Source organism: Catharus ustulatus, chromosome 9 (assembly GCF_009819885.2).
Source record: "Catharus ustulatus isolate bCatUst1 chromosome 9, bCatUst1.pri.v2, whole genome shotgun sequence".
In the NCBI taxonomy this organism is placed as follows: Eukaryota; Metazoa; Chordata; class Aves; order Passeriformes; family Turdidae; genus Catharus; species Catharus ustulatus.
Genome location: NC_046229.1, coordinates 15843909 through 15868539, shown reverse-complemented (window position 1 = coordinate 15868539; position 24631 = coordinate 15843909). Strand labels below are relative to the sequence as shown.

At 41.6% G+C, this 24631-nt stretch overlaps 1 protein-coding gene across 1 annotated transcript in view; it reads left to right on the top strand.

Moving 5' to 3' along the window:
* Positions 1-9119: 9119 nt before the first annotated feature.
* Positions 9120-24631, top strand: part of COL24A1 (collagen type XXIV alpha 1 chain) — a 124913-nt gene continuing 109401 nt past the window's right edge. Inside the window, exons 1-3 of the mRNA XM_033067082.1 lie at positions 9120-9262; positions 14818-14879; positions 21043-22343. Coding sequence (XP_032922973.1) covers positions 9207-9262; positions 14818-14879; positions 21043-22343 — 1419 coding nt within the window. The 5' untranslated portion in view covers positions 9120-9206. The remainder of the gene's footprint in view (positions 9263-14817; positions 14880-21042; positions 22344-24631) is intronic.

The following is a 24631-nucleotide window of genomic DNA, read 5'->3' as shown; positions in this document are numbered from 1 at the left end:
TGAACTGGGGAGGCATAGGAAAGAATGGAAAATAAATCCCTTAATGTCAACAAGGAAGCAACTGTCAGTCCTAGTAATTATTTCTCTGATAACTATTCTGTTAAATTTGTTTACAGATCTAGAGTAATATGTTATCTGATGCTATGCAAAATGAATAGGTTTTTTTCTTGTCAGACTTCTAAGTGAAATAATGCTTCCAGAGTTTGTCACCCCCCACCATCTCTTTGGGCAATTTATTCCAATGCCTAACCACTCTCAGTGAAAAATTTTATTCCAGTATCCAATCTGAACTTCTCCCAGTGCAACTTCAGGCCATTTCCCCTTATCCTTTCACCTGGGACATGGTAGAAGACCATGACTACCTCATGACATCTTCCTTCCAGGCAGTTGTAGAGAGCAATGAGGTTCCCCCTGAGCCTCCTTTTCTCCAGTTTAAACACCCCAGCTTCCTCAGCTGCTCCTCATGATACTTGTGCTTCAGGCCCTTCCCCAGCTCCATTGTTCCTCTCTGAAACACTCAGCCCCTCAATGTCTGTCTTGAAGTGAGTGGCCCAAAACTGGACACTTTGGTGCCACTTGGATTCTTCTTGATGACAGTCTGACACAGGGATCAGGCTTTTAGTGTTCCTGCTGGTACCAGCACTTCCTCAGAAGTATCATGAGGATGATAAAATGTTCTTAATGCATCTCTTCATTTCTTTGGATTAACACATCATCTCCAGTTCGATGTGTAGGAGAAGAGTGTGTTTGCCTGGCAGTAGCTCGTACATGTCACTTTCCCCCAGCAATGCATATGAAACCTAAAAGTAAGTCTTGCTATTGAACTTGCTAAACCAAAGGTGTTTGAAATCTTTTCCATCCTCCAAAGAGAAGATGTCTCCTTTAAGAGGAGATAAAGATCTGGTGCTGGCTGTCAGAGCCACAACATAAAACCCCTGGGTGCATTTGACAGTTACTGGCACTTTGCAAAAGTAAACTGGACCTAATATAGATGATATTTGTGAAAATGAAAGTCATGCTCATAGAAAGAAGTGTCACTGAAATATCCAGATGGATTTAAGAGAGGCTTTTATTGATCTATTGTTATTTTTGTTAAAAAGATTTAATGCCTTTTGGTTGCCATTCTTTGTACAGGAGTCTGCTTTAACAAACATAGTGGTATAGGCTGTATGAACACTCCAAATGAATAGACTCAAATTTAACAGTAAATGACAATAACTCTAAAACCCCAAACAAAACCAAACAAGCAAAAGCACTTGCAAAAATGTTATTGATTAGAAAATTATTTCCTTAAGCCTGAGGTCACTACAAGAATGGTGTAAATATTGTAAAAGCATTTAGTGGTATTTTCCCAACTTAATGTGTCTTTAGACTATAGAAATAATTTCTGAGATACAAAAATATTAGTTTTCTTGAGAATTTTTATTAACGTATTATTTCCAACAGGTAAAGAAGAATGCTGTTACATTTGCATACGTAACATCCAATCATTGCAAGTGTGCTATTGAGAGAGAATATTTATCTTTGGAAAAGAGCAGTCAGCTTCCATGTGTTGGCTGACCACTTTAAAGCTGAACATCTGATAACCATAAATGCTATTTTTCATATGCATATTCTACTGCCATAAGTACTCAAGATAAAATGGTGATCCCCAAACAACAAAATAGAAAAATAATAAAGTGTAGATTTTTTAATTATATTTTTTCTCTTGTATGTTTTAGAGATGTCTACATTTTGATATGCATGAATGGTGGTCTAGGCTGGATAGTTCAGAAAACTTAAAGCAGCCTCAGTAGTTTCTGAAGAGAGGTAGAGAGTGTACTGTGCCTGTGGTTGAAAATGAGATAAGGTTTCAAAGAAAGCAGCTGAAGTCTGTTGGTGCAGCAGGTGGTTGTGCCAGCCTCATCTCTTGCCTTGCCATTACAACCCACACAGGTTAGGAGCCTTTCTAAGAGCAGTAGCTCAGCTGCATCCAGGAGAGATGCTGCAGGTGTTCCCCCCACACTTCCTGGAGGTCCTAGGGTGGAACACATCTGGAAGACCTGGAGCACCAGAAGAAGGTTGGAGGCCTGTGAAAAGTAATCCAGGACCCTGTAAGGACTCCAGTGTGCAATGTGAGGTTGCAAACAAAAATTAATGCCGGTTATTTGACAAGTTCTGAACTTCTCTGCTTCGAAGAAGTTAATTCATTAAACTGTTGCATGTGTGTTTGGGTCAACATGGTGCAGTTACTCATCTGTTGTTCAACTTTTGACTATGTCTAAGCCAACACTGGATAACTAAACAACTATGAGGTTTTTATGGCTCTCTGTAATAAGAATAATCCAGGCACATCTGGCTTAATGAACTTTTTGATCCCAGCAGAAAAAATAAGTCCCATCTCTCAGATGTAGTCATTTTTTTCCCTAATATTTCACTTTTAAGTGAGCATTTATAGGACGATATTTTCAGTTTCTTACATGACGTGAGTGGGTAGGAGCAGGGGGGGACTTATCTGAAATAATTCTGTGCCTGGTGAGAGACTTAATCCTTTACTTTCCTGCAACAGTAGTTCTTCCTCACATATCAATTTTAAAACACTGAGGAGCACAATCAAAATTTCATCTCTAAAAATAAAGTGATGAAACAGCCTATTAAAAATACTATGCTATACTGGTGGTACAGCTGTTAAGGATTTATGAAAATTAATTATATAACTATTGTAAAAATACCAGCATTGAAGTTAGTGCCAATGTATTTTGGTTTTGGACTCCGCATCTTCATCTGTCTGGTATTTTCAGAAAAAGCAATTAACCTAAAATCTTTCTCTATAGAATTTTTTTCGCTGCCATTATACATGCCTGATCTAAAATTCTTGATTTGAAAGTTAAATGTTCCTCATACAAAAATACCATATTGGTACTGACATTTTGTACTTCTGACTTTTTTAAATCCAGAGATTCCAAGAAACCAGACAACACTAAGTCACATTTTTTTCCTTTATTGGGAGTTAAAGAGTACTGAAGAAGTTCAATGATGACTTATGTGAGAGACAGCAGAAGTGGGAAGTATTACAAGTTCTGTTTTCATTGATGATGTTAATACTTGCCTGGAAATAGCCTGGAAGCTCCTGTTTTGTTGAATGTAATCAACAATTGTCAGCTTTAAATTACTCCATTGTTCCAGATGATTTAGGTAGGCTGTGTGTTAGAAGACTCAGGATATTTAAAAACCACTAGAAAGAATTGGTGGGAAGCTGGAGGAAACTTTCTGACATATCAGAGAAATCATTTATTGCTAATGGTAGAGCCAACTACGTGAAAGTGGTCAAATTATTTATGTCTTAATTAAATTTTTTACTTCTAGAAGATGGAGTTCAAACTATTCATGGTATGATGATAATCCTCAGTTCCAAAGTCTGAGCAGGGGAAATGGACTTATGGCTGTCTCAAACAATTATATTTTGTATCATTTTGAAGATCATAAACAGGAGTCTCATGGAATTTTCTGCTTTTATAATTGGTGAGAAAATTCTGAAAATATTTCTAATGTGGGAACAAGCCTTCTTATTCCAAGGCAGAGATTTATCATGGGGTTAGCCACCAAGCATCTGTATCTCACCTCTCATCAGGTGAGAAGGCAGAGGTCCAAGGCTTCTGCAAATACCCCTTGCAGTTGCCAGAAGCAAATTTAGCAGAAGCAAGCTAACATTGTATTTTAATTATTGCAGAAGGAGCACATATTGTTGGCTGAAGGGCAGCAGTGTGAGAACCCGTGCAGCCACAGGTCTGGAAGCAGAGATGATCAGGAAAGTCTTTTCTAGGATTGATGAACTGCAGCACGAAGCATCTTCCACAGTTGCTGACAGAAAGAAGGGAATGTCTTCAAAAAGCACTGGCCTGATGCAGGGCTTTCTGTGGCTTGGGAATGAAATAATTTTCAGATGACTGCGCTGGTTCTTCCAGATGTGTGAGCAATTTTTAGTGCTGATGAGATTTTGCTAAGAGCATATGAGTGTGACTGGTTTCACTTCAAGTGGGCTCTGTTTTTATTTTGCAGAGAATGATTTTCAGGAAATACCTGTAGACTTTAGCCTGCAGAAAGATGTCCTATACCATGTCTCAGAGGGTTTTTTGACCCATCCTTCCACTGTGAAATGGTGCTACAGAGCACTACCAAAGAGATTAGGTGTCCTTAGGTGCTATAAGCTTATGGGTTTTTTACCTCAGCCAATTACAGGTTTTATTCTTTTACAAAAGCAGTCTTTTACTTCCTTTCAGTGATGGATACAGCAAGAATTATACCATGACCAAGATGGACAGGAGGCTTTGGGGAGACTGAGGAAGCCCTGAGGCCGGGGACCCTGCCAAGGTTTCTGAACATCCATGGCAGGAGGTTACAGCCACCATACTGGTGGGGAAATGCTCCTTTAACACATCCACTGAGGCCTGTCTTGCTCTGTGTCTCTCAGCACAACCCAATAGTGATGGAAGGAATCAGACTCAGTCATGTTTATGGACTTTGCCTACAAGGGGTTTTTCAGCTCAATGAGTATCCCAGAAAATACCTCATGTCTCATACATCTTCACGCCTCTAGGAGTGGGTGTCTCCACTTCCTGCCTGGATGGCAAAACACTCCATCCATGATGGGATAAAGATTAACCAAAAATTACAGTCACTGGGTTTTCTCTAACTCCTCCAGGTTTTAGTTTCACCAGTTTTTCTTAGGCTCCAGAGACCCTCTAACATGGAAATTTACTGTGCTTCTCTCTTGGCAGGTTGGGCTATTTGGTAATTGACTCTTCTCATTTGGTGAGCTGTTCCCATGGTCCCCTAGATACACTAATTCTTGCTCTTGTACTTTGTGTTCCCTTATTACTTTCCTAATAACTGCTTCTGAGGTTTCTCTCTAATGTTTCTTGTGTGTTTGGCTAGGCTTCTCTGCATTCTTGGTATGGCATACTATGTGCCATCACTGGAACAAGTTGTCACAGCTTTTCAGAGGCTGTGTGTGGTTATTCCTCTAGCAGGCTTTACTTCAGTTGCCTGTTTGAGCTCTCTCCACGTGAGTTTTTGTTCTGCTTCGTGGTGGGTTTCTGCTATAGCAGTGACTTTCCAAAATGGATAATACCTGGCCTTGTAAACAATTGCAAGTATCTTGGCTGCAGAAAGACATCTTCCAGTTGGAGCTGCTGGAGTCTTGTGGTCTGGAGTCTCTACCCTGTCTTGTGGTTCGCTAACACTCTCTTCTGTTTTTTGCTCCTGGCTGAATATATTCCCTTGTTTGCTTTAACTAAGTATCTTAAGGAATCTCACTAGTCTATATAGTTATTTGAGGCTTGGCATTTTTTGTCAGTCCTGACTCTACTGTGCCATTTTTCTTGTTCTGTGAGCCAGGACCTCTGTACCCACAGAATCTCTCCTTTCCTCTCTTAGCTCCTTCCAATCACAGGTTTTTGTGTCTGGAAGGCAAGAAAATCCTCTCTATTCCAAATGCTTCAGAATGTAAATTGATGTTAATTTTCTCTCTAGAAGGGATAAGATTAATACAAATAGTCATCAACTGTGCTGTTTAAAGGCATTTCCAGATTTTTGGCATATTCAAAACTCTCAGAAGGTAAGAGGCATAACTAGAGAGAGAGAACAAATCCTGGTCATAACAATTAGTTTCATTTTCTACAAATAGGCAAGTCTAATGGTTTCAGATCTGGAGTCCTTCTTTCTTCAACTGTAGCCAATTGTTGTCAAAGACATGCTGTAATCCTTTCCATTTCTTGTATTTCTTAATCACATTTGATAACTTAGTAACTTTCTTTAACCAGAGCAATGTGTTAAACTTTTTTTTGGCTGCCACAGAGAATTCTAAAAAATTTTGCTGAACTGGGTTCCAGCAGTTCTGGTACATAGCCTAACACCATATATTGTGCTGTGCAGAGAAAATCAGCTCTCCAAAAGGAACTCAATAGCAGCATGGACCTTTTGCCAAAAATCCCTAATTTTGGGACGGTACCAGGAAAATTTGTGGGTCCCATTTTGCTCCTACTCAAGGTAAAGCTCCTTCCAATACCAGAAGGATAAAGTTCAGGCTCCAACACTCAGTCCTCACATTCCCATTTCACACATTTTCCTTCAAATTTTTTTTCCCTTTATTTTTAGGCTCTGGCAAAACCCTTGCACTCTCCCGTATGTTTTCTGGAAGGCAAATCACAGATAGGAACCATTTTCCTCTCCTCTTACACTGTTTAAGAGTAGCTCCTGCTTTGTGCACCAAAGCACGGCTGGAACTCAGCAGCTGTAATCTGGAGTGACAGATGAGCAAGTCAGATCATGAAAGGAGGAAAAAGCTGCTGGAAAAGGAGCAAACAAACAGAAGGAAATCTTGTAATCGTATCAGAAAGGTGAGGAGTCATATCTCGGAAGAATTAATTTTGTATTTCAGTAATCCCTGAGTTTACTTGGAAACATGATAAATTTGGGATAGGCTGTGGACAAGCAGGAGATAGCAGATGTGGAAAGATGGGATCTTGGGACATTTGCCATAGGAAATGAAACTTCCAGCATCACTGTGTTGCAATAAGTGCTAATAGGTTTGGAGCTTGACCATGTCTTAGGTATGTGTAAGCATACAGACTACTACATACAGCTCTGGAAATAAACACATGTAATCTGATAGCTTTAAACATAGTCCGTCTTCTTATTAGACCGTAAGAACACTTGGAAGAAGCAACTATAATAATAGAACTAACACTGATTTTTGAAGCTTAGAAGAGAAGCAGCTCTGCAGGGTCCTACTATGGAAGGAAAGCAACCGAGGTTGCTTCTCCAAAAACAGGAGTGCAAGAGCTTCCATGTAGAGGGACACAGGGAAGGTGAGAAGGAGCATGCCTGGCACATTACTGACCCCTCGGTATATGCACGACTCAGAGATGTGACTGTGTGCAGTGAGGCAATGGAAGGGCACAGGTCACCCTTTCCCTGGCTTGTGTCTCCCCACAGCCAAAGAACCTGTCCAAGCAGCCCAAAGGCTGTGTTCAACCCCAGCAGGTGCTGTAACAATGACACAGGGAGCAAAGTGCCAACAAGAACTCAAGAGTCCTACTTTGTGAAATTAATTGGGGAGTTTTGAATATAGAAAACTGACCAACCAATGGTAGTTTTTAAACTTTATACTGCCCTAAGTAACTGCACAATCAGGGTCAGCAAGCTTTATTTACCCTGTGTGCAGCTGGCAAGAATCTCAAGTTGTGCCTTCTGCAGTGCAAATACTGCTAGAAGAGAGTTATCTGCACGAAATGTCCCCAGCCCATCTCAGGAGGTGTTGCAGGATGGTTCCTGTACTTGTAGATGTGCACTGCAACAAAGGCAGGATTTATCCAGGTTCACTCTCAGAGAAGAATTCCCTCCGTAATATCCCTAACGCTGATGCTAAAAAATTAAGGAAACAACTATTTGTCTACTTCATACAAGACACGTTATTTAAGAGATTGATAGATTTTAGGGAAGGGCACCAGTAATGTTCGTGTAAAAGCTGATAAACAAAACCTAATAAAATACAATACTTCCATTGTTGGAAGCCACTAAAGTGTGATTTAAAACAGAAAAGCTGACAAATACTTTATTGCAGAAGTGTCCAATATCTGTCTGGGCAGGCACCATGCTCTCATCAGTGACAATGCACATTTTCACATTTTGCTGTCAGTATGGCCAATGTGAGGTACATAGACAAGAAAGTAGAATGCTGTCAGCTTTTACCTTTGGCTTTCAAAAAGTGAAGTAAACAGGAAATGCCGTCATAGTCTATGAGAGTATACAAGCTCTGAATGATTTAAGATACCAAAAATTAATTTTAATTTGAAATCAAACACTCTGCTACATTGCCTGAAAACAACTTTTCCACCTGTGACTTTGGGTTCTTATCCCCAGTAAAATTTAGCATCTTGGATACCTGGATCACCCAGAGAAGTCTTTTTCAGCAAAGGGGGGCACCCTCAGTATACAATATGAATTTTTTGTCTTTTACAGTCTTTCTTTTTTGTTTCAGCACTTCCATTACTTTCTGCTGTTTGAGAATATCTTTGGATTTATTTCATGACGCCTTTCTTCAACTTATCTACACCTGGAAGGTATTTGCTGCATGTCATGATGGTATTTGCATGATATGAAATCTTCATTCCTGTAGCACCCAGAAACAGATAAGTACCCCATAACCCCAACCCACATCAAATTTCTTCTTAAGTCCATGGAAGTTTTGCCTAAGCAAGGCTGCAGGACTCGACCACGTGTTTGCTGTACAGTGGGTACTGCAAGGTCTGGTATTGTTTAACTCTACCGCGTTTGTTTTTAGTGACGGTTTGCATAAAGGGATAAAGTTACAAATAGGCTTTGTTGTGGGGACAAGGTAAGAACACTGAAATTAAAGCTAAGAAGACCTTTGTCTCTCTAGGAAGACAGTGAAGGGTGTCATATTTCTTTGGCAATGTAATGCTACTAAATTACATCCTCAAACATTTTCCAGAGGAGGATTTCTGGACCTAACTCCAACTATCCTAGAGATACAAAACGTCCAGCGCATTCAGCTTTTTGTATTTAGATCATTCCATCAACTCTCCCCGCCCGTCCCCAGATTTTAATTTAACTTCCAGCCTCCTGCCGAGTGTCCCCAGCTGGAGCGCAGCGGCAGCCGAAAGCTCTTCTCTCCCTGCGGCTGCCCTGAGGGTATCACCTGTGCCGGCGCAGCCGCCGCACCTGGCCCGGGCGGGGCCGGGCTCGGGCTGAGCTCCGGCGCTCCAGGCTTGGCCCGGCTGTCCCGGTCCGGGCGGGCTCGGGCTCGGGCGCGGGTCGGGGGCGCGGGTCGGAGGCGCGGGGCAGCGCGCACCATGCGGGGCCGCGGCCCGGCCCGCCCCGGGGGCCGCGTGTGCTGATGTAATCGGCGGGCAGGCAGCGCTGAAATCCAACACCGCGGCGGGCGGGAGCTCCGCCGGTGCCGGGGCAGGCGGCGCAGCTCGCTCCGCGCTCCGCGGGCAGCCCGGGGCGCCCCCGCCGCCCGGCCCCCGGCCCCCCCCGCGCCCGCCCCCGCGGGCCGTACGCGGGCCGGGCCGCCCTCGGGCTTGCGCGGAGCTCTGCGGAGACCTCGGCGCCGGCGGGCTTTCATGGACAGCAGCTGACCCTGCGGCGGCGCGGCGCTCGGCTTTCCCTCGGATCTCCGCTGCCCGGGCAAATGCATACAAATGCATTTGGGAGCCGAGAGGACAAGGCGAGGACGCATCTCTCCCGCGGTACAAACGTAAGCGGGAGCCGGTGGGACGGGGCGCACCGCACCGCAGGGCCGGCAGGGATGGGGATGAGCATGGGCATGGGGCTCGGCTCCCAGCGCGGGCAGTGTCCCCGGTGTCCCCAGCCCTGCCTTCCGAGCTCCAGCCGGAGCCCCGCGGGGTCCCGGGTGCCCCCGGCGGGGTGCTGGCTGCCCGGACGGAGATCGCCTGGATCCCCGGCTGTTCCTGCCTCTCTCCTCCTCACCCCGGTGTTGTTCTGGATGTGCCCTGTCCCTCGTCCCGCCGAGCCCTCACCGGGCAGCCTGGCTCTGGTCCCGGGTGCCCCCGATCCCCAGGGGATCCCAGCGTTCCGCAGTGCCCGCAGTAACCTGGCGGCTCCTGCGCCCCTTCGCTACCTAGCAAACGCGAAACCTGCAGAATTTACGCTGAAGAGCTAAGGCTGCTCTGCTAACGCCAGAGATAGCCACATGAGCTGCTCTGCATTCACGTGTTTTTGTAATTGGCTGAGGTGTTTCTAATGCATCCTCACCTGTGATGCAGAGGTAGAGCTCTCTGCACTTTACCTAAAAGCAGCCTCGGTAAAATGACTGTGAATTTATGATGGTTTGTAACGATATTAGAGAGGTTGCTTGCATGTGTCTCTCTTTGTAAAGGGCTGATTTTGTTCTGGCTGTGTCTGAAGTTTACTGAGCGTTCTGAGCAGGACAGAAGGATTTGTTAAGTGTTGTAGTGCAGATTATGCAGTTAAAGTGTGCCTGGTGTATAATCTGGGTGTGCTTGAATACTTGTGAGCAGTTAAAGGGCTGCCTGAAGGTGGCCTTCCCAGGAGATCTGTTTTTAATGGATGTGTCTTTGGGATTTCTTCAGGAATTGTCTGAATGCAATTTCAAAGAATGGTTTTGTTTGAAATCTGTGAAGGGCTATTGCTGATGGAGAAACAAATTGCATTACAGGAAACAGGCACAGTAGCAGAAATGCAGTTTACTCAGGCTCAAAATCTGAGATAATTTTAGAATATGTGTCTATATGCTTCTATAATGTTTACCTCATTTACTTCTATAGAGAGCGAGCAACCTGGTCACTTGCCTGTATTAAGAACCAGAATTCCTTGCAAAAGGATCAGGTTTCCTTAGTGTATGTCAAACCAGTAAATCCCTTGCAACTTCAACTACCTTTTTGCTGAAATACCATTAGGTCAGGCCTGAATTAGGGGTGTCTCTGCAGGTTAAATAAATAAAACAGCTGCATGACTTCTAAATTTCTCACCCCATTTATTGAGAGAATATTTAAAATATGAACAGCCTTGTGTCACCCTTGTTTCTTGCAAGCAGCAAGTTGTAGTATGAAGAATGATCTATGAAATATACAGAGACAAATCCTGTGAAAGAAGAGTAATTCACATGAGTAGGAATTCAAGCTGTATACTTTTGCCTTCATACAGAATAAAAAGGTGTATGCTATCTGGAGAACTAGTGTAAACAATCAGATTTACTCAAAACTGTTCTACAATCACATTTTTAATGTTTGGTTTTGGTTTTTTTTTGTTGGTTGTTTTTTTGTTTGTTTGTTTTTTGTTTGTTTTGTGGATTTTGGAGATTTTTTTGGTGTGGGGTTTTGTTTTTTTTTTTTTTCGAAATTCTAACAGAATTGTCTGTTCTTCTGAATGTGGTAGTTTCTCGTTTTAAGCCTGTCCAAAGAATGGGCCATCAGGCAGGGAGTTTCCTTTCTCTGAACCCCAACCCTGTTGTAGAGCTCTTCTTAGGCCATTGCTCCTCTACCTCTCACCTCATCTCGTATTTCTCCTGTTTCCCATTCATTCAAATTGTGAAATTTGGCAAAGGATTCAGGAGCTTTCCCCCCTGCTGGCTGACTGCATGGTGCCATCTGTGACCAAAGGGCACATGAGTGTCACACCAGAGAGGTTCTGTAGGCTGTTGTGTCCCCTCAAACTGCGTTGCTAGTAGCTCTTTTAAAATTTGGGAAGCAGCACTGGACCTGCTGGCTAATTTCATTAGAGCAACATAGAAAGTTATATTTCTTTTTGTTTCTTGAAAGATAAGGTTTAACATCTTGTAGCCTTTGAGAGTTCCACGGTGTCTCTGTCCACAAGGTACTGCGATCTTTCACAAGCTTGATGGACCCAAATGTGCCATTCTCCTGAGCAGTCCCCAGACAGATGCAGTGAAGGAAGGCATGTGGGGCAGGTGCTGGTGTTTGAACCATCATCCCTGAGGAGTGCAGGGCTGAATGCACCTGTGGCAGTCACACTGCAAACTGGTTTATTTGTCTTTACCAGCAGCCAGCTAGTGGTATTTCTTCCTTTAAAGTTGAGATTTAGGAAACTAGGCTGAATGGAGAGGATACTGCTGTGCACTGACCAAACCTGAGCTCTGTATCCTGCTGAGTAGTCTTCAGAGGGTGAATTTTTTCTTTGTAGCTTGCCACAACTTGCTTTGAAGCTTATGGGTTTTCTCATCCATCCGTCACCCCTAATGCAAAAAAACCCATGGGTAGTTGCTGTCCACTCTGTAGGAGGAGGCAAACGGCCACAAGATGTCAAAAATTATCAGAAAGATAAACTCGGTTTTCAGTGGTAGAAGAACTCAATCACATTTGGTAGTGCCTTTCTCCAAAATGATTCAGTAGTGGCACTCAGGACATGTTTGCATGTAAAATAGAGCAGATGAAAAGGTAGGAGAAGGGGAGGAAGTTTGAGAGATCCTTTGGCTCTGCCCTAAAAGCCTAGGTATTGGAACAACTTCAGGTGTGATGTTAAATGGGGAAAAAATAGCCAGCATTTGGGTCAGCTGAAGTCTTCCATGCCACGATTCTTTATTTTTCTATTGGAATGTCCCAACATCTCCAAGACCTGAGGACTCAGCTGAGACAAGGAGCCAAGCTGCATGCAGCCGTGGCAGATGATAGGTCAAGCCACATACAGGTAGTGCTGCAGGGAGCCTGGTGTCTTAGTGGCTGTGCTGGTGTGAGAGTGAAGACTGAGAACTGACTGTTCTGCAAATGTACAGAGTAGTGATCTCAACCAAGAGGGAGGGTTTGCACGGATTAGGTTGCACATGGTTTCATTCACAAAAAATTTTGTGAAAAAAGATAGAAGGAAGTCTCACTTTTCTCAGGCATTAGAGGACCCCCAGCACTACAGTTCTCTGGTACCTGTTTTTTCTCTTAGTTGATAACTCATCTGTTCTTGACATTAGCTGGAGAGCACTGTGTAAGCCAGACATTTGTCTTTACTTCTCGCTAAATGTTTCTGTATATCCAGTTACATCTGCGTAATTTACTGCTCTGGGAACATTTTGGAATTTCTTTCTTTCCTACAATGTTTGCTGGGAAGTGACAGAGGCAGGTACCTGACACACACAGCTTAGTACCTGACTGTAGTAGAAGACACTGCTGTAATTATTAGAGGAGTCATCTTTGAATTTTGGGCTCTGGGGTTCTTTGAGCATCCTTATTTTGTAGCTAGCTAAAATGTTTTATGTGGTTTTTAGTGGCAAATCCATTTTGCACCTTTGAAAATAAGGGTCAAATACAGGGTTGTCCTGAGTTTTAGCTGATAGAGTGCAATGCATGCGCTTGCTTTCTGGCATGGCTGTTTCCTGTCACTGAGCTTCTCATTTGGTCAAAAGGTGATGCACTGTGTGATGCAGAAATTTGAACTTGAATGCTGGTCTTTAGAGCTCTGAAAAAATTGAAGTGAGTATCCTGTAGTGGACGAGCTGTTTGGACAACAGTCAGCGTTAGGTCTTTTCTAGGAGTGGCAGAACTGCTCCAGTAGAAGTTTCATGGCTGTAGCAGGAGAAAGCTTGAGGGAGGAATAGCTAGGGACTGTAGTGGTGGTTAATTAAAGAACATGCCTCTACAAGCTTGGGCTGTGTAAGGTGTAGTTTTCACCCTTTCCTCCCTCTGTAATCAGAGCTGAGGCACTGAGGCATGTTTTTGAATCTCCTGTATGTTCTGTGCATTTTCTTCTCCAGGACATGATGTATCTACCATTTTACAGTGGCAATGATGACTATGCTGCCTTAATGTTCCTTAAATTATTCATTTGTTCTGTTTGCCAAAATTTAAGCTCTCACAATATACAAATCCACTTGATAAAACCAGGTTATTGCTCTGTGGTTTTCATGCACTTGGTTGTTTCTGAAATCTTTGAATTCCAAACCATTAAAGAATTAGTAAGACTTTTCACTAAATACTGCTCTGTGTGTGTGTGCATATATGCTTATATATATTTTCTTTCTATTTTAACCATATGTTCCTGTATAAAGTGATAGTATTTTCTTCCTACCCTTTTTTTTAATGTGAAAATCTGACTAACTGGCTGCCAAAATTAGGTGACATGAAATTATATGTGTCTAGTTGCAGCTATGTTACTTTCAAATATACTTGATTCCAGGTACCCAAATGCTCTCTGACCTGGTCCAGGGAACTTTTTCAGTCACTTTAGCATTCCATATTATGAAAAATCGCTGAGGTTATATACATTAATGAGCAAGTGGCTTGAACTGGGGCTTGAGTGTGAGTAGAGTAGTTAGTATCAGAACTGTATTTCTAATATTTTTGAAATATTTCTTCTTAGGACTGAGTAGATAGAGGTTACTATAATTGTTACATGCAACTGTACCCACATTAACAGAAAACATATTTCTCATTTATTAAAAGATTCAGTCACTGATAAGAGAGTTATTAGATGTTAATCTGGCTAATATGATAATTAAGAAACAGCAGACAATCTTTTCTAAATCACAGTAAAAATGTAGTCTGTACAACAGTCAGCACTTCTAAAATGGGTTTGCAGCGCGTAATCTAGATCAGTCTTATATATGTTTGTTGGAACATCTGAAACATAAGTGTGCTATCAACATTATTTTCATACTAAATCCAAAACACAACACTCCACCAGCTACTGAGAAGAAAATTATCTCCCTGGCTGAAACAAGGGCAGTGAGCCTGTGATAGCTATCAGGATCACACTTTTCTACTGAGCATGGAGTTTTAAGTTGAAATATGATGGGATTTTTTTTTTTTTTTTTACTTTGTGAAGAGCGTGAATTTGCTAATAGCATGGTAAAATTTTATAATACAAGAACAAAAGTTTGACATTTTCACTTACGGGAAGATGTGATCTAGTGAGAAGACTGATAGGAGGTCAAAAGTATCTAAAGTATCTAATGATCTCTGCAGGAATTAACTTACCATTTATTTGATGGTTTCTTTACAGTAACATTTTTTCCTTTCCAGGAAGAAATTTACTACATAGCAGCATTCATATTAGAAAGCTGCTGCAAGAAAATATAAAGCAGATGCAGTCATTTTATTAATAAAAGCCAGTGTAAAATATATGAGTACATACACAACCTCGATCTTTGTGTGAAATGCCTTCTCAGTATCAGTGGCAAGTTGTGCAGTGTGATGGCTTTGATTCAGGACTCGCTGCAGTCAGTGGTATCCTGCCATTTGGATCTTGAATCAGGTTTCTAATTCCTTGGAGTTCTGAAATTGTAGATGTTTTCTCACATGTCTTTTCCCTCTCTTTCCCTTTCAGGAAAGCTCTCCTTTTTATTGCAACATGTATAGCTGTGGGTGTTGCACAAGTACCCGAACAAGGTGAGAATGCTTTGTTTATAACAGGACATTTGTGTAATATGCTAATAGATAAAAAGAGTAAATGGCTGTTGTTATTTGTGACCTTAGGTTTAGTTCATAAATTCATATGACTTAAAGAAAATACCAATTACAGCATAATGAGAGCTAAAGTTTAAAGCACCAGTTTGGAAAAGATGACCTTTTGAAAATTACTCAGATTTTCTGTCTATGAAATTGCTTACATATTTAAGCAAGCTCTTCATAAAAAAGAAGCCTTGTACAGTGAAAAGGCTTTGATTGTGTCTTCACTGCACGTGGGTGTCCTTGGGGGTGGCAAGTTATGGCTGAGTTACCTTTGCACTTAAAGCAGGCAAACCACTGTGCATAATAAAGGCTGGCATCCTAAAGGAGAATGTGAAATTTGGTATTCATTTGGCTTTGCATTCAGATGCAAATGTTGTGAGGGAAGACAGTTGTCTTGTTTTTAGTTTCTTTTTTAATCTGCCAGCTGTTATAACAGCACCAGATGTGCAGCTTGCTCTGGAGACTGCTGTGGGAATGATAGCATCCCAAAGTGGTGGAGGCTAATGTGCCCTTTAGTCACCTCTTATTTGCCATGACAGTGACAGCATCAGTTCTCCACCATGGTCCTTTGCTGTACAGGTGAAGCATGAGGCAGGTCATCCCTGGCTGCTGAGTGTGTAACTGCAAATACTCATCTGAATACAAACAGATGGGGTGCGTGGTTAAGACAAGACTCATTCCTGATAATGTTTTGCTAGAGCCCTTTGGGATATCTCAGCAGCCTCCCACCATTATTCTCACCAATGCGTTTTTCCTGCTTGTCATTCCCAGAGATTGGCAAAGCTTGGTGTGGATTTTTTGTTTTGTTCCACACACCACCATCCCCCCCACCACCTCCCCCCCCCCGTTGCCTTTGTAGTTTTGCCCTTCAGTGTTGCCCATGGCTTGCCTGGTAAGATTGGTTGTTGATTTTTCACATCCCGCTCAATGGGGGCCATATGCTTTTGTGATGATGGGATTTTCCAGGATTTTTATAGTAGCAGAGCCAAGTTCTCAGTGGAGGAGGGGCAGCAGTGTTAGATGTGTGTGGCCTGCCCTGCTCCAAGCCTGCAGGGATGGAAAGGGAAGAGGCAGTTTTAGGGAGGCAGTTTGCAGTTTCCTGGTGTAGCAGGAGCAGGTGACGGATGCCAGAGACAGCTGTGTGGTTACAATTTGAGTGTCTTCATCCCTCCAGCCCGCCCTCCTCCTCTGCAAAGAAATAAACCTTTTATCTCACTGCTTGTGTCCCTCAGCCTTTGAGAATTGCTTTTCTGCTGAACCTTCAGGTGAGGACTGTGAAAGCTGCAGGACTGGGGGCCCAGCAACACAGGGGAGTGGGTGGAGGCTGAGTCTTACCTGCCTCCTGGCTGAGAATGCCCCTCTGCACAGAGCTTTGCAGAAATGGGGTAAAGCCTCCAGTCTCAACATGCTTATATTGAATTATTTTGTATTTTTGTTACCAGCAGATGGAGTTTCTTCTTTTACTATTATTATTTTGTTGCTACTGTTATTGTTGTTATTCAATAGCATTTCTAGATAGCCATATGAGAAGCCTTACTGAATGGAAACTCCTCTCCATTCTTGATGCACAAGTGCCATACATGGTTTTATTTTCTTTAAATGCTTTCTTGGGATCAAAATGACACATTGAATCTTGATGCAACTTTCTTCCCATGAGTGAATTTGGTTCCTTTTGCACTTTATTTGCAAATGTGCAAACAAAGTTGTAAAAAGCAGTTCAGAGAAGGAAACCTCCTCAGAAAAAAGAAAAGGAGCATTTCAAAGATGTCCTTCAGTTTCAGTAGATAGGCTGCAGAGCTGCATTATTGCATTTGTGGTGCTCAGTGTTTGTCCAGGAACATGGTTGCCTGGCCATTAGGAACATGTTAACACTTTGGTTTTTAAACTTTCCTGGCAGTTGTATTTTGAAAAAATTCTGCCAAACACAAAGATGCTAGCTAACTAACGTGTCTTCTCTCCTGAGTTGAGAGGTAGCCTCTGTATGCTTTACCTGAGAAGATACACATTGTTTTGTTTGGTATGCTGCTATAAATCATGTTCAGTGAAGAATATGTAAAAATGCAGTCTCATTCTTTAGGAATGGTACTTTGGGGCTCAAGGACATGCAGAATCAATGTGTCTTGCTGGCTTTTCTATGCCAGTCATCTGATCTGGATCCAGGAGAGCATTTTTTGCAGCCAGGTATCTCAATATACCCAGCTGCAGATGCATCATCACCTAGAAAATGGGCAATCTGATGAGTAATTACTCTTGGTTCTGGTGGAGCTGATTGATGAATGGCCCTTGTCTTTTCCCTTACCCACCCTGGAAAAGGGAAAGGGAGAAATGTATATACTAAGATTGCTGAAACAGGGAAAGCATCTCAGAGATCCTGCCTTCAGAGCAGTTGTGAGTATAGAGCAACGTGGGAAATGGGCAAGAGGGACTGGATGGAATATGCATGTGAAACAATCCAATAGTCAAATCCCTTCATCCCTCCCCAATTCCTTTGGGGTTATTTTTGTGCCACACAAGTGTCAGAAGGCTTTTTAACAAAGCTGATGTTCGGTTTTGCCTTCCCTTATAATGCAGTAAGGTTGTGAATTTTTAAAGATCTCCTAGAAGGAAAGCACTTGGTACCAAAACTCCAAGACAACCTTTCCTTCAATAAGTTGAGCTCTTACAATTTGGGGGACTAATGGGTTGAATAAGCAGTAAGTGAAAACAGATGTTTTGCAGACATGGGTAAACAAAGAAAACTGACAACTGATAGGTATTGCAAATAGTGGTTGTCATGCTGGGAGGAAGAATGAGAAGGTTGCCTGCTCCCAAAATCCTATGTGCTGCCAAGAGCTTCTGAAAGCCTTAAAATAAAAATGCATGTTGGACCAGAAGTGAAGTGACTGGCCAAAAAAGTTTGGAACAGCCTTTTGGCTTGACAGTGGGTTAACAGGCAGCAAGTCAGCAAGGAATAATTCCTTTATAGTTACATTTTTGATGTAATTTTTCACACAATATTTATTTTGTGTTTAGCTCTCTCAAGACCTGTCAGTTTGCAGAAATGTATTGCAGGATAGAAAAAAAGTCTTATTCCTCATCATGCTCACTGATGATTTTTTAAAAATAACTTTCAAAGTTTTCAAATCTGAACTGCCAAAAATTTGGCAATTTTGCTTGCAGTTTGCCATTTAGTTCTGATAGGCTTGAATGTAATTTTAAAGCTGACTATTACAAACCAGTTTAAGCTTTTTATTTTCCACTTGAACTTATAATACTTTGGATAGATCACATGCATTACTATTTTAAATGAAATATGTAATTAACATTTTTAAAAAATACAACTACTTTCCCAATATTTCAGGTTAGGATGTGATATTTACATATAACCTTAGGTTGGACTAGCAGCTGTTCTCCTTGGGCAGTCAGCTGGCCCAGCCAGTGCACAGAAGTGGTGGAGCAGTGTATTCTGCCTTGGGGGCTGTTTGCATGTGTGAGACTGCATTTCCAGAGATCAGGACTGTGTTTCTTCCCAGCTTCCCTTCACAAGGGCAGTGCAAGCACAGCTTTCTCCTCCAGAGCTACAGGCAGGATGGGGTCCTGGGAAAGTGTGGTGGTTCATTAGCAGATGCACTGTGCTTTGGAGCTCCACTATAACCTGACCTCTATTATCAGCCTGACAGATAAAAATACAGCCATAGTGAATTAATTGCTCTGAGGCAAAACATCTTGAGAACTTGGCATTCCCAGGACTCTCTGCAGAAATGCTCTCTCTCCATACCTCTGTCTGCACTGGCTACTTGCCAGGATAATCTTGGCCTGTCCATGAATCTCCAACATGACTAGAAACACTACAAGGTGTGTAATTAATTTTCAAGATGTACATTGTATTCAGGATGATGCTTTTGGTTCCAACTTATAAATCACTCTCAAGGAAATCTCAGGCACTTCTCATAATTTACCACTGAAACTAAGCCAACATCTGTCTATTCTTAAAGTTTGCTATGAATGCATTCAGTAAACAGAGAAGGGAGAACTGGGAAAGGAGACCTTTTTTCCACTTAAAAAGTAAACATCCATTTGTTTCTGTGACTCTTTTAATATAGCAGCAAATCCTTAATTTCTTTATTCTAAATTTTTGTTGTGCCATATGAGTTTTATTTACTTAGTATAAGCATGTCCCCAGCCCAATGCTGCAGAAAGTGCCTGTGTCTGCCCAGCCAGGCTTATTCGATCAGTGCAACTATTAGGTATTACAAGCAATTTTTAATATAGCTATTTCACTGAAGTTATTCAGTGAGAGGTGGAGTCAGATGATATTGTATGTTGCTGTGCAATGCTGTTTATGAGCACCAGTCTTCAGTTTCCCCTTGTGAAAAAAAAAAAAAATTAAAAATTTAGGTTAGGGGGGCATTGAACTCATCTTTCCTAACTCCTGCTCAACTCAGGGTCAATGCTGAAGTTACTTCAGGTTATTGGATCCTGTCCAGTTGGTCTTTGGAAGTCTCCAAGAATGGAGATTACCCAGTGTCTCTGCCCCCCAGTCCAGCACTCAACCACTTCTGCAGTGAGAATTCTTTTTCTTTGCATGGAGCTGAAATTTCATGTGCTGCAGCTTGTGCCTGTTATTCCTGAGCTTGTCTCTGTTTCCCCTAGGCCTCAGTTCAGATAATGGACAATTTTATTTAAATTCCCCCAAAACCTTCTTGTCTTTAGGCCAGGCAAATGTTGTTCCTTCAGCCTTTTCCCATGTTCTATATTTTAGTTCCTAACCTCATTCCATATTTTTGTGATTGCATTTTGATTCAACATCTGCAGTATTCTGCACCTTTCAGAAATAGGCAGGCAGTTTAATCAATCAATCAGTGCCATAAATGCTATTTTATTTTGAGTTATACAGAAAGGCTCCTGAGAATGTATGGTTTAGCTTCTACTCAAGCCTTTGTAGTGTTTCAGCTGCATCATAAGGGATGTAACAGTATTTTTATATTTGGCCTGAAGAAAGGTGTCTGTGTTCTCCAACTCACCCAAATCTGATTTAGGCAATAAGAAATTAATTGGGTCACCTTCAACTGTTGATTTACCCAAAGTAAATCAAAGGTGACTTTGATTTCTTATCCCAGGACAGATATGATTTCAGTTTATCAGGATGATAGATAATTGTGTTTCTACCCAATGAAGATATTTAGCCAGGTAAAAGATGGAGATACTGTATGGCCAGACTAAGGAAAGGCTTAAAGGACACAGCTCACATTGAATGAGCAACCAGAGAATCCAACAGTGAATAAACCACTGCCCATTCTTCCCTATGGGCAGATCTATCCAGATTTCTTTATATCAAAGCCAAATCTGTGGAACATCAATCAGTAGGACAGCTGGCTGCCTCGTCTCCTTATGTCTCCTGCTGTGGAGTGCACTTTTAATTCAGTGTCTCGTCACTGTAGCTGCAACCTTGTGCACTTCAGGGGGAGAGATGAACCAGAAGACAGGAGCACTATACCTTGGGTCCTGACAATTCTCTTTCCTTGCTCCTCACCATTTTCCACTGCTCCAGAGTTCACCTTATCCACAGTTCTAACAAGTAAACTGTGTGGAGGGGAAGGAGGTATTACTGAGCTATAAATAACTTGTCCCTTCTTATAAACAAAGCAACTCTTCCTTCAAATGTTGTGATATGAAATTTTCAGATAAAGAGGAACAGCATGGATTTATTGAAGAAGTTTTTTTGCAGAAGAAAGTTTTCTAAAAAATAAAGTAATTCTCTGCACAAAGAGTAGATAGGATTAGCTAAATAAATAAGGAACTAACTAAAGTGTATTCCCTGTTCACTGGAGAGTTTGAAGAGAGCAAATGAGGATTTTTCACTCTCATACATGAACTAACCTACAATGGGCATTTTGTGGGCCTTTCTGTTTATTTAGTTTGGCCTGGGTTTTTTTAAGACGGAAATTTTGCTCTGGCTTTAATTATTTGTTTGATTTATGTGAAAGGTCAGGGATTTGGTGGCTTTGGTGAAGTGTATATGCTCTGAGGGGTACAGATTTGTTAAAGTGTTGTGTGTATAGATCTGAATGTATGAGCTTGTAAATTAAATCAAACAATGTGCCTTTATTTCTTTTTACAGCAATAGATATTCTTCATCAACTAGGCCTTGTGAAAGATGTCCAAGAGCCATCAGAGACAACAGTGCCCTCGACATCCTCTCTGTTACCTCGGGGTGTTCGTCTGACTGCATCAGGAGTGGTGCTAAGTCATGATGCACACATTGAGTCCCTCGTCACTCAAGTCATACCATCAAATCTAGGGCATCAGTTCACCTTATTGGTTGGGCTGTACTCTTACAGAGCCAGTAATGCTTTTCTTTTCAGTGTTAGGAACAAAGGCAGACTGCAGTTTGGTGTCCAGCTGCTCCCAAGAAAGGTAGCGGTGTACACCGGAGGGAAGCAGCCCGTGTACTTTAATTATTGTGTTCATAATGAACAATGGCATTCATTTGCCATTGGCATTGGGGACAGGACTGTCTCAATATTTGCTGAGTGTGGAAACAAGTACTACAGCAGTGAAGTGCTTTCTGAAGTGGAGTCATTTGGTTCAGAGAGTGTATTTACCCTGGGAAGGATGAACTCTCACTCTGTCAGCTTTGAAGGAGTTATCTGTCAGCTTGATATCATTCCCTCTGCAGAAGCCTCTGCAAACTATTGTAAATATGTGAAGCAGCAGTGTCGTCAGGCTGAAACCTACCGATCTCTGCGAGGGGCTCCGCTTGGGCCAGATGGGCTGGGCGCCTTTTCAAAGATGGTCTTTGATGAGGAAAGCCAGGAAGATATATCAGCTTATAGATGGAAAGAATTATCAAACGTGCCTGTTGCCAGTGTTGCTCAGATTCACTTTCTACCAGACCACTTTGAGTTAAGAAATGCCTCTGTGTGGGAGTTTGCAGAGACCAAACCTCTGTTGCTGGAAGCTTGGCCTCAAACAGAATTCCAGGAGAACATCGATCTGGCTCTTCAGCAGCAGGAGATGAGCAGAAAAAGAAACATCACTAAAACCCCTGCAGGATCATATCCAAATAGTTCAGCTAATACCACAGAAGATGCAGGCAGACACAGTGAGCCTTCTCTCATCTCCCCTGTAAAACAGAGTAAAACTAAAAGCAAGGGAATGGAAAAAGCAAAACAGCATTTAGATGAACCAAACAAAAAGCAGCAAATCTTCAACACAACCTTGTACAGTCTGCCTGCTGAGATCCCTCTGGATAATGAACTCCATCCAGGGCAGGAAGGTGCATTTGGTGCTGATGAGACTTATCACACAGAAAACAATTATGAAAATGGTATTGATAATTATGCTTATGACTATGAAGATCTTGGCAAAATGTTTGAAAGGGGAAGTGTCAGAGGTCCAAAGGGGGAAACTGGACCTCCTGTAAGTTATCTTTATTACTCTTTTTACTATATTGCAGCAGCATACATTTAACAGAGCCTGTTAAAGAAACATCTCCAAGCATGCCAAAGCTGTGGCTGCAGCTTCTCCCAGCTGTATTGTACAAATGTTTGTGTGCCTTAAGTATGTCACTTTGTCACATTTAATTTTAGTGTCATATAGTTTTATTTACTGGAAGAATATAAAGACATCCAAGATACTCACATTCTGGTGAAGTGGTAGGCAGCCCAGACTTCTTTAAAATTTGGAATGCAGCTGGATGTTTGTAACCACTAATTACAGAGACTGCTCATTTAATAAAATTGCAGGCTAATTTAATGCAGTTCACAAATATAGGTGCTGGTTCATAAAAAGAGCAACCAGGCTGCTTGGAAGACTGACACAGTTTTCTTAATTGAGCAATGCTGTCGAAATTTCTTGTTGTAGAAATAGACCAGATGTATAATCTGGTCTGCAATCGTTCATATCCCAAGGTTATGTGTTCAAGTAAACCTGCATGGAAAATGGTTTTTAGAACAGTCTTACAAGATTTTGAGGTGTTTTTTCAGTTCACAGGGTGATTTTTGATACAATTACAAATGCACAGTAGTATTTTTAATCAAAACTTGTTTATAATTTCTTATTGTGTGCAGAAGGCTCATAAACTTTTTAATACATAAAAATGTGCCCACATATATGAAGCTACAGACCAGAAAGAGCATCAGTTCCTGCTTGACCTGGGAAATATGACAGATCATGCTTCATGCTTGTGTGAGATTTTGGTTAAAATTTTTAAGCTACAGCATGAAGTAAATTTCACTTGCTTTTTTTGTTTCTTTTTGGTTTTGTAAGTGTTCATGTGTGTGGTCATTACTGGAAGGCAATTTGTTATGTGTTAAGCAGCTCCTAATATATATTTGAATATGCCCATAAACTTACTGTGTTGTCTATTTTTTCAGCACTGAACTATTTTTTTTCTTGAACTAGTTAAAAACTAAGAACCTATTCAAAAGTTCAACTTTTACTCTAAACGAGATCCAGACACAAAGTAATAGTTACACAATTGAAAAATGTATTAATGAGTAATTCACACTACTCCAGAAGTGCTCAGTCTTTTTTGATTACGAAGTCAGTCTTTTTTCTCTCTTTGACCCTTATGATAGCATTTATGGTGACGTATCACTAAGCATGTAGCTGTCATCAACCTGAGGTTAATTTCCATTTTTGGACCTTAGGATGTGTAACAACTAATGGAAGATTTTAATTTTGATCTGTAACTTGTTTGTTGTGATTTCAGTCAGTCACAGCCAAGAAAGATAAATCCACTCTATTTTACCTGTCACAGAAATGGCTACTGATAATGTTGGTTGTTTGCATTACTAAGAAATTCCAAGCAAATACTCCAGGTTGTTTTTCTAGACACAGACACTACACATACAGTGGCAAAGATGACAACTAATTCGAAGGGTTCAGAGATCTTCAATGCTTGTCTTATAGACTGGGAATGGATAGAGAACTTTGTCTTGCCTAGGAGTGCAGAATTCCCTAGTGTCATCTGTAGGGAATATGGTGCATTTGTGCTGAGGTGTTTTGCTGGGTCAGGATTTAGATGCTCAAGGTCTTAAAGATCTGTGGCAGAACTGGGACGTTAATCTAGAACTTTGTGGGCCTTAGGTAGGCTGAAGGGGCAGCAGCACCTGCTGGAGCAGAGGCCAAGCTAAAATACTGCTCTGCCAGAGAGGCTGACAGCAAAGGGAGAGGAGGTGTCTGTATGAAACTGAGAACTGTGCTCTATGGGGATTATGTGTCTCAGTATCTGCTATAGCTGTTGGCCTCAGACTTGATGATCTTGGTTTGCCTTCTCAGTCTAGTCCTGTGTAGAGAAGACAAGAAATAATGCAACTTTTGTATGTGTAGCTCTAAAACTTTACTACATAGGCACTCAAGGAGTCTTTGCAATGTGGAACCTAAAAAAGCAATGCTGAAGAACTTGAAAACTTCCCTTACAGCAAAAAGTCCTGATGAGGCATGAAACCCCCTCTTTTTACTGCTTTTACTATGTTGTGGTTGGTCTGAATCTTCTTTCAAGATTTGAACACAGAAGTTAATGTTCGTTCTATTGGAATTGACAGGCAAGAACTAGCTTTTGTGGTTCTTAAACTACTCAGCTTCTTTTAGCTTTTAATCATCTACCAGAACTGATTCTTGCCTTGTATAATTAGACCTCTTATATTCCGTGATCCCACAGCTGTGGAATTCACCCACCATTGCAAAGCAGGACTCCAGAATTC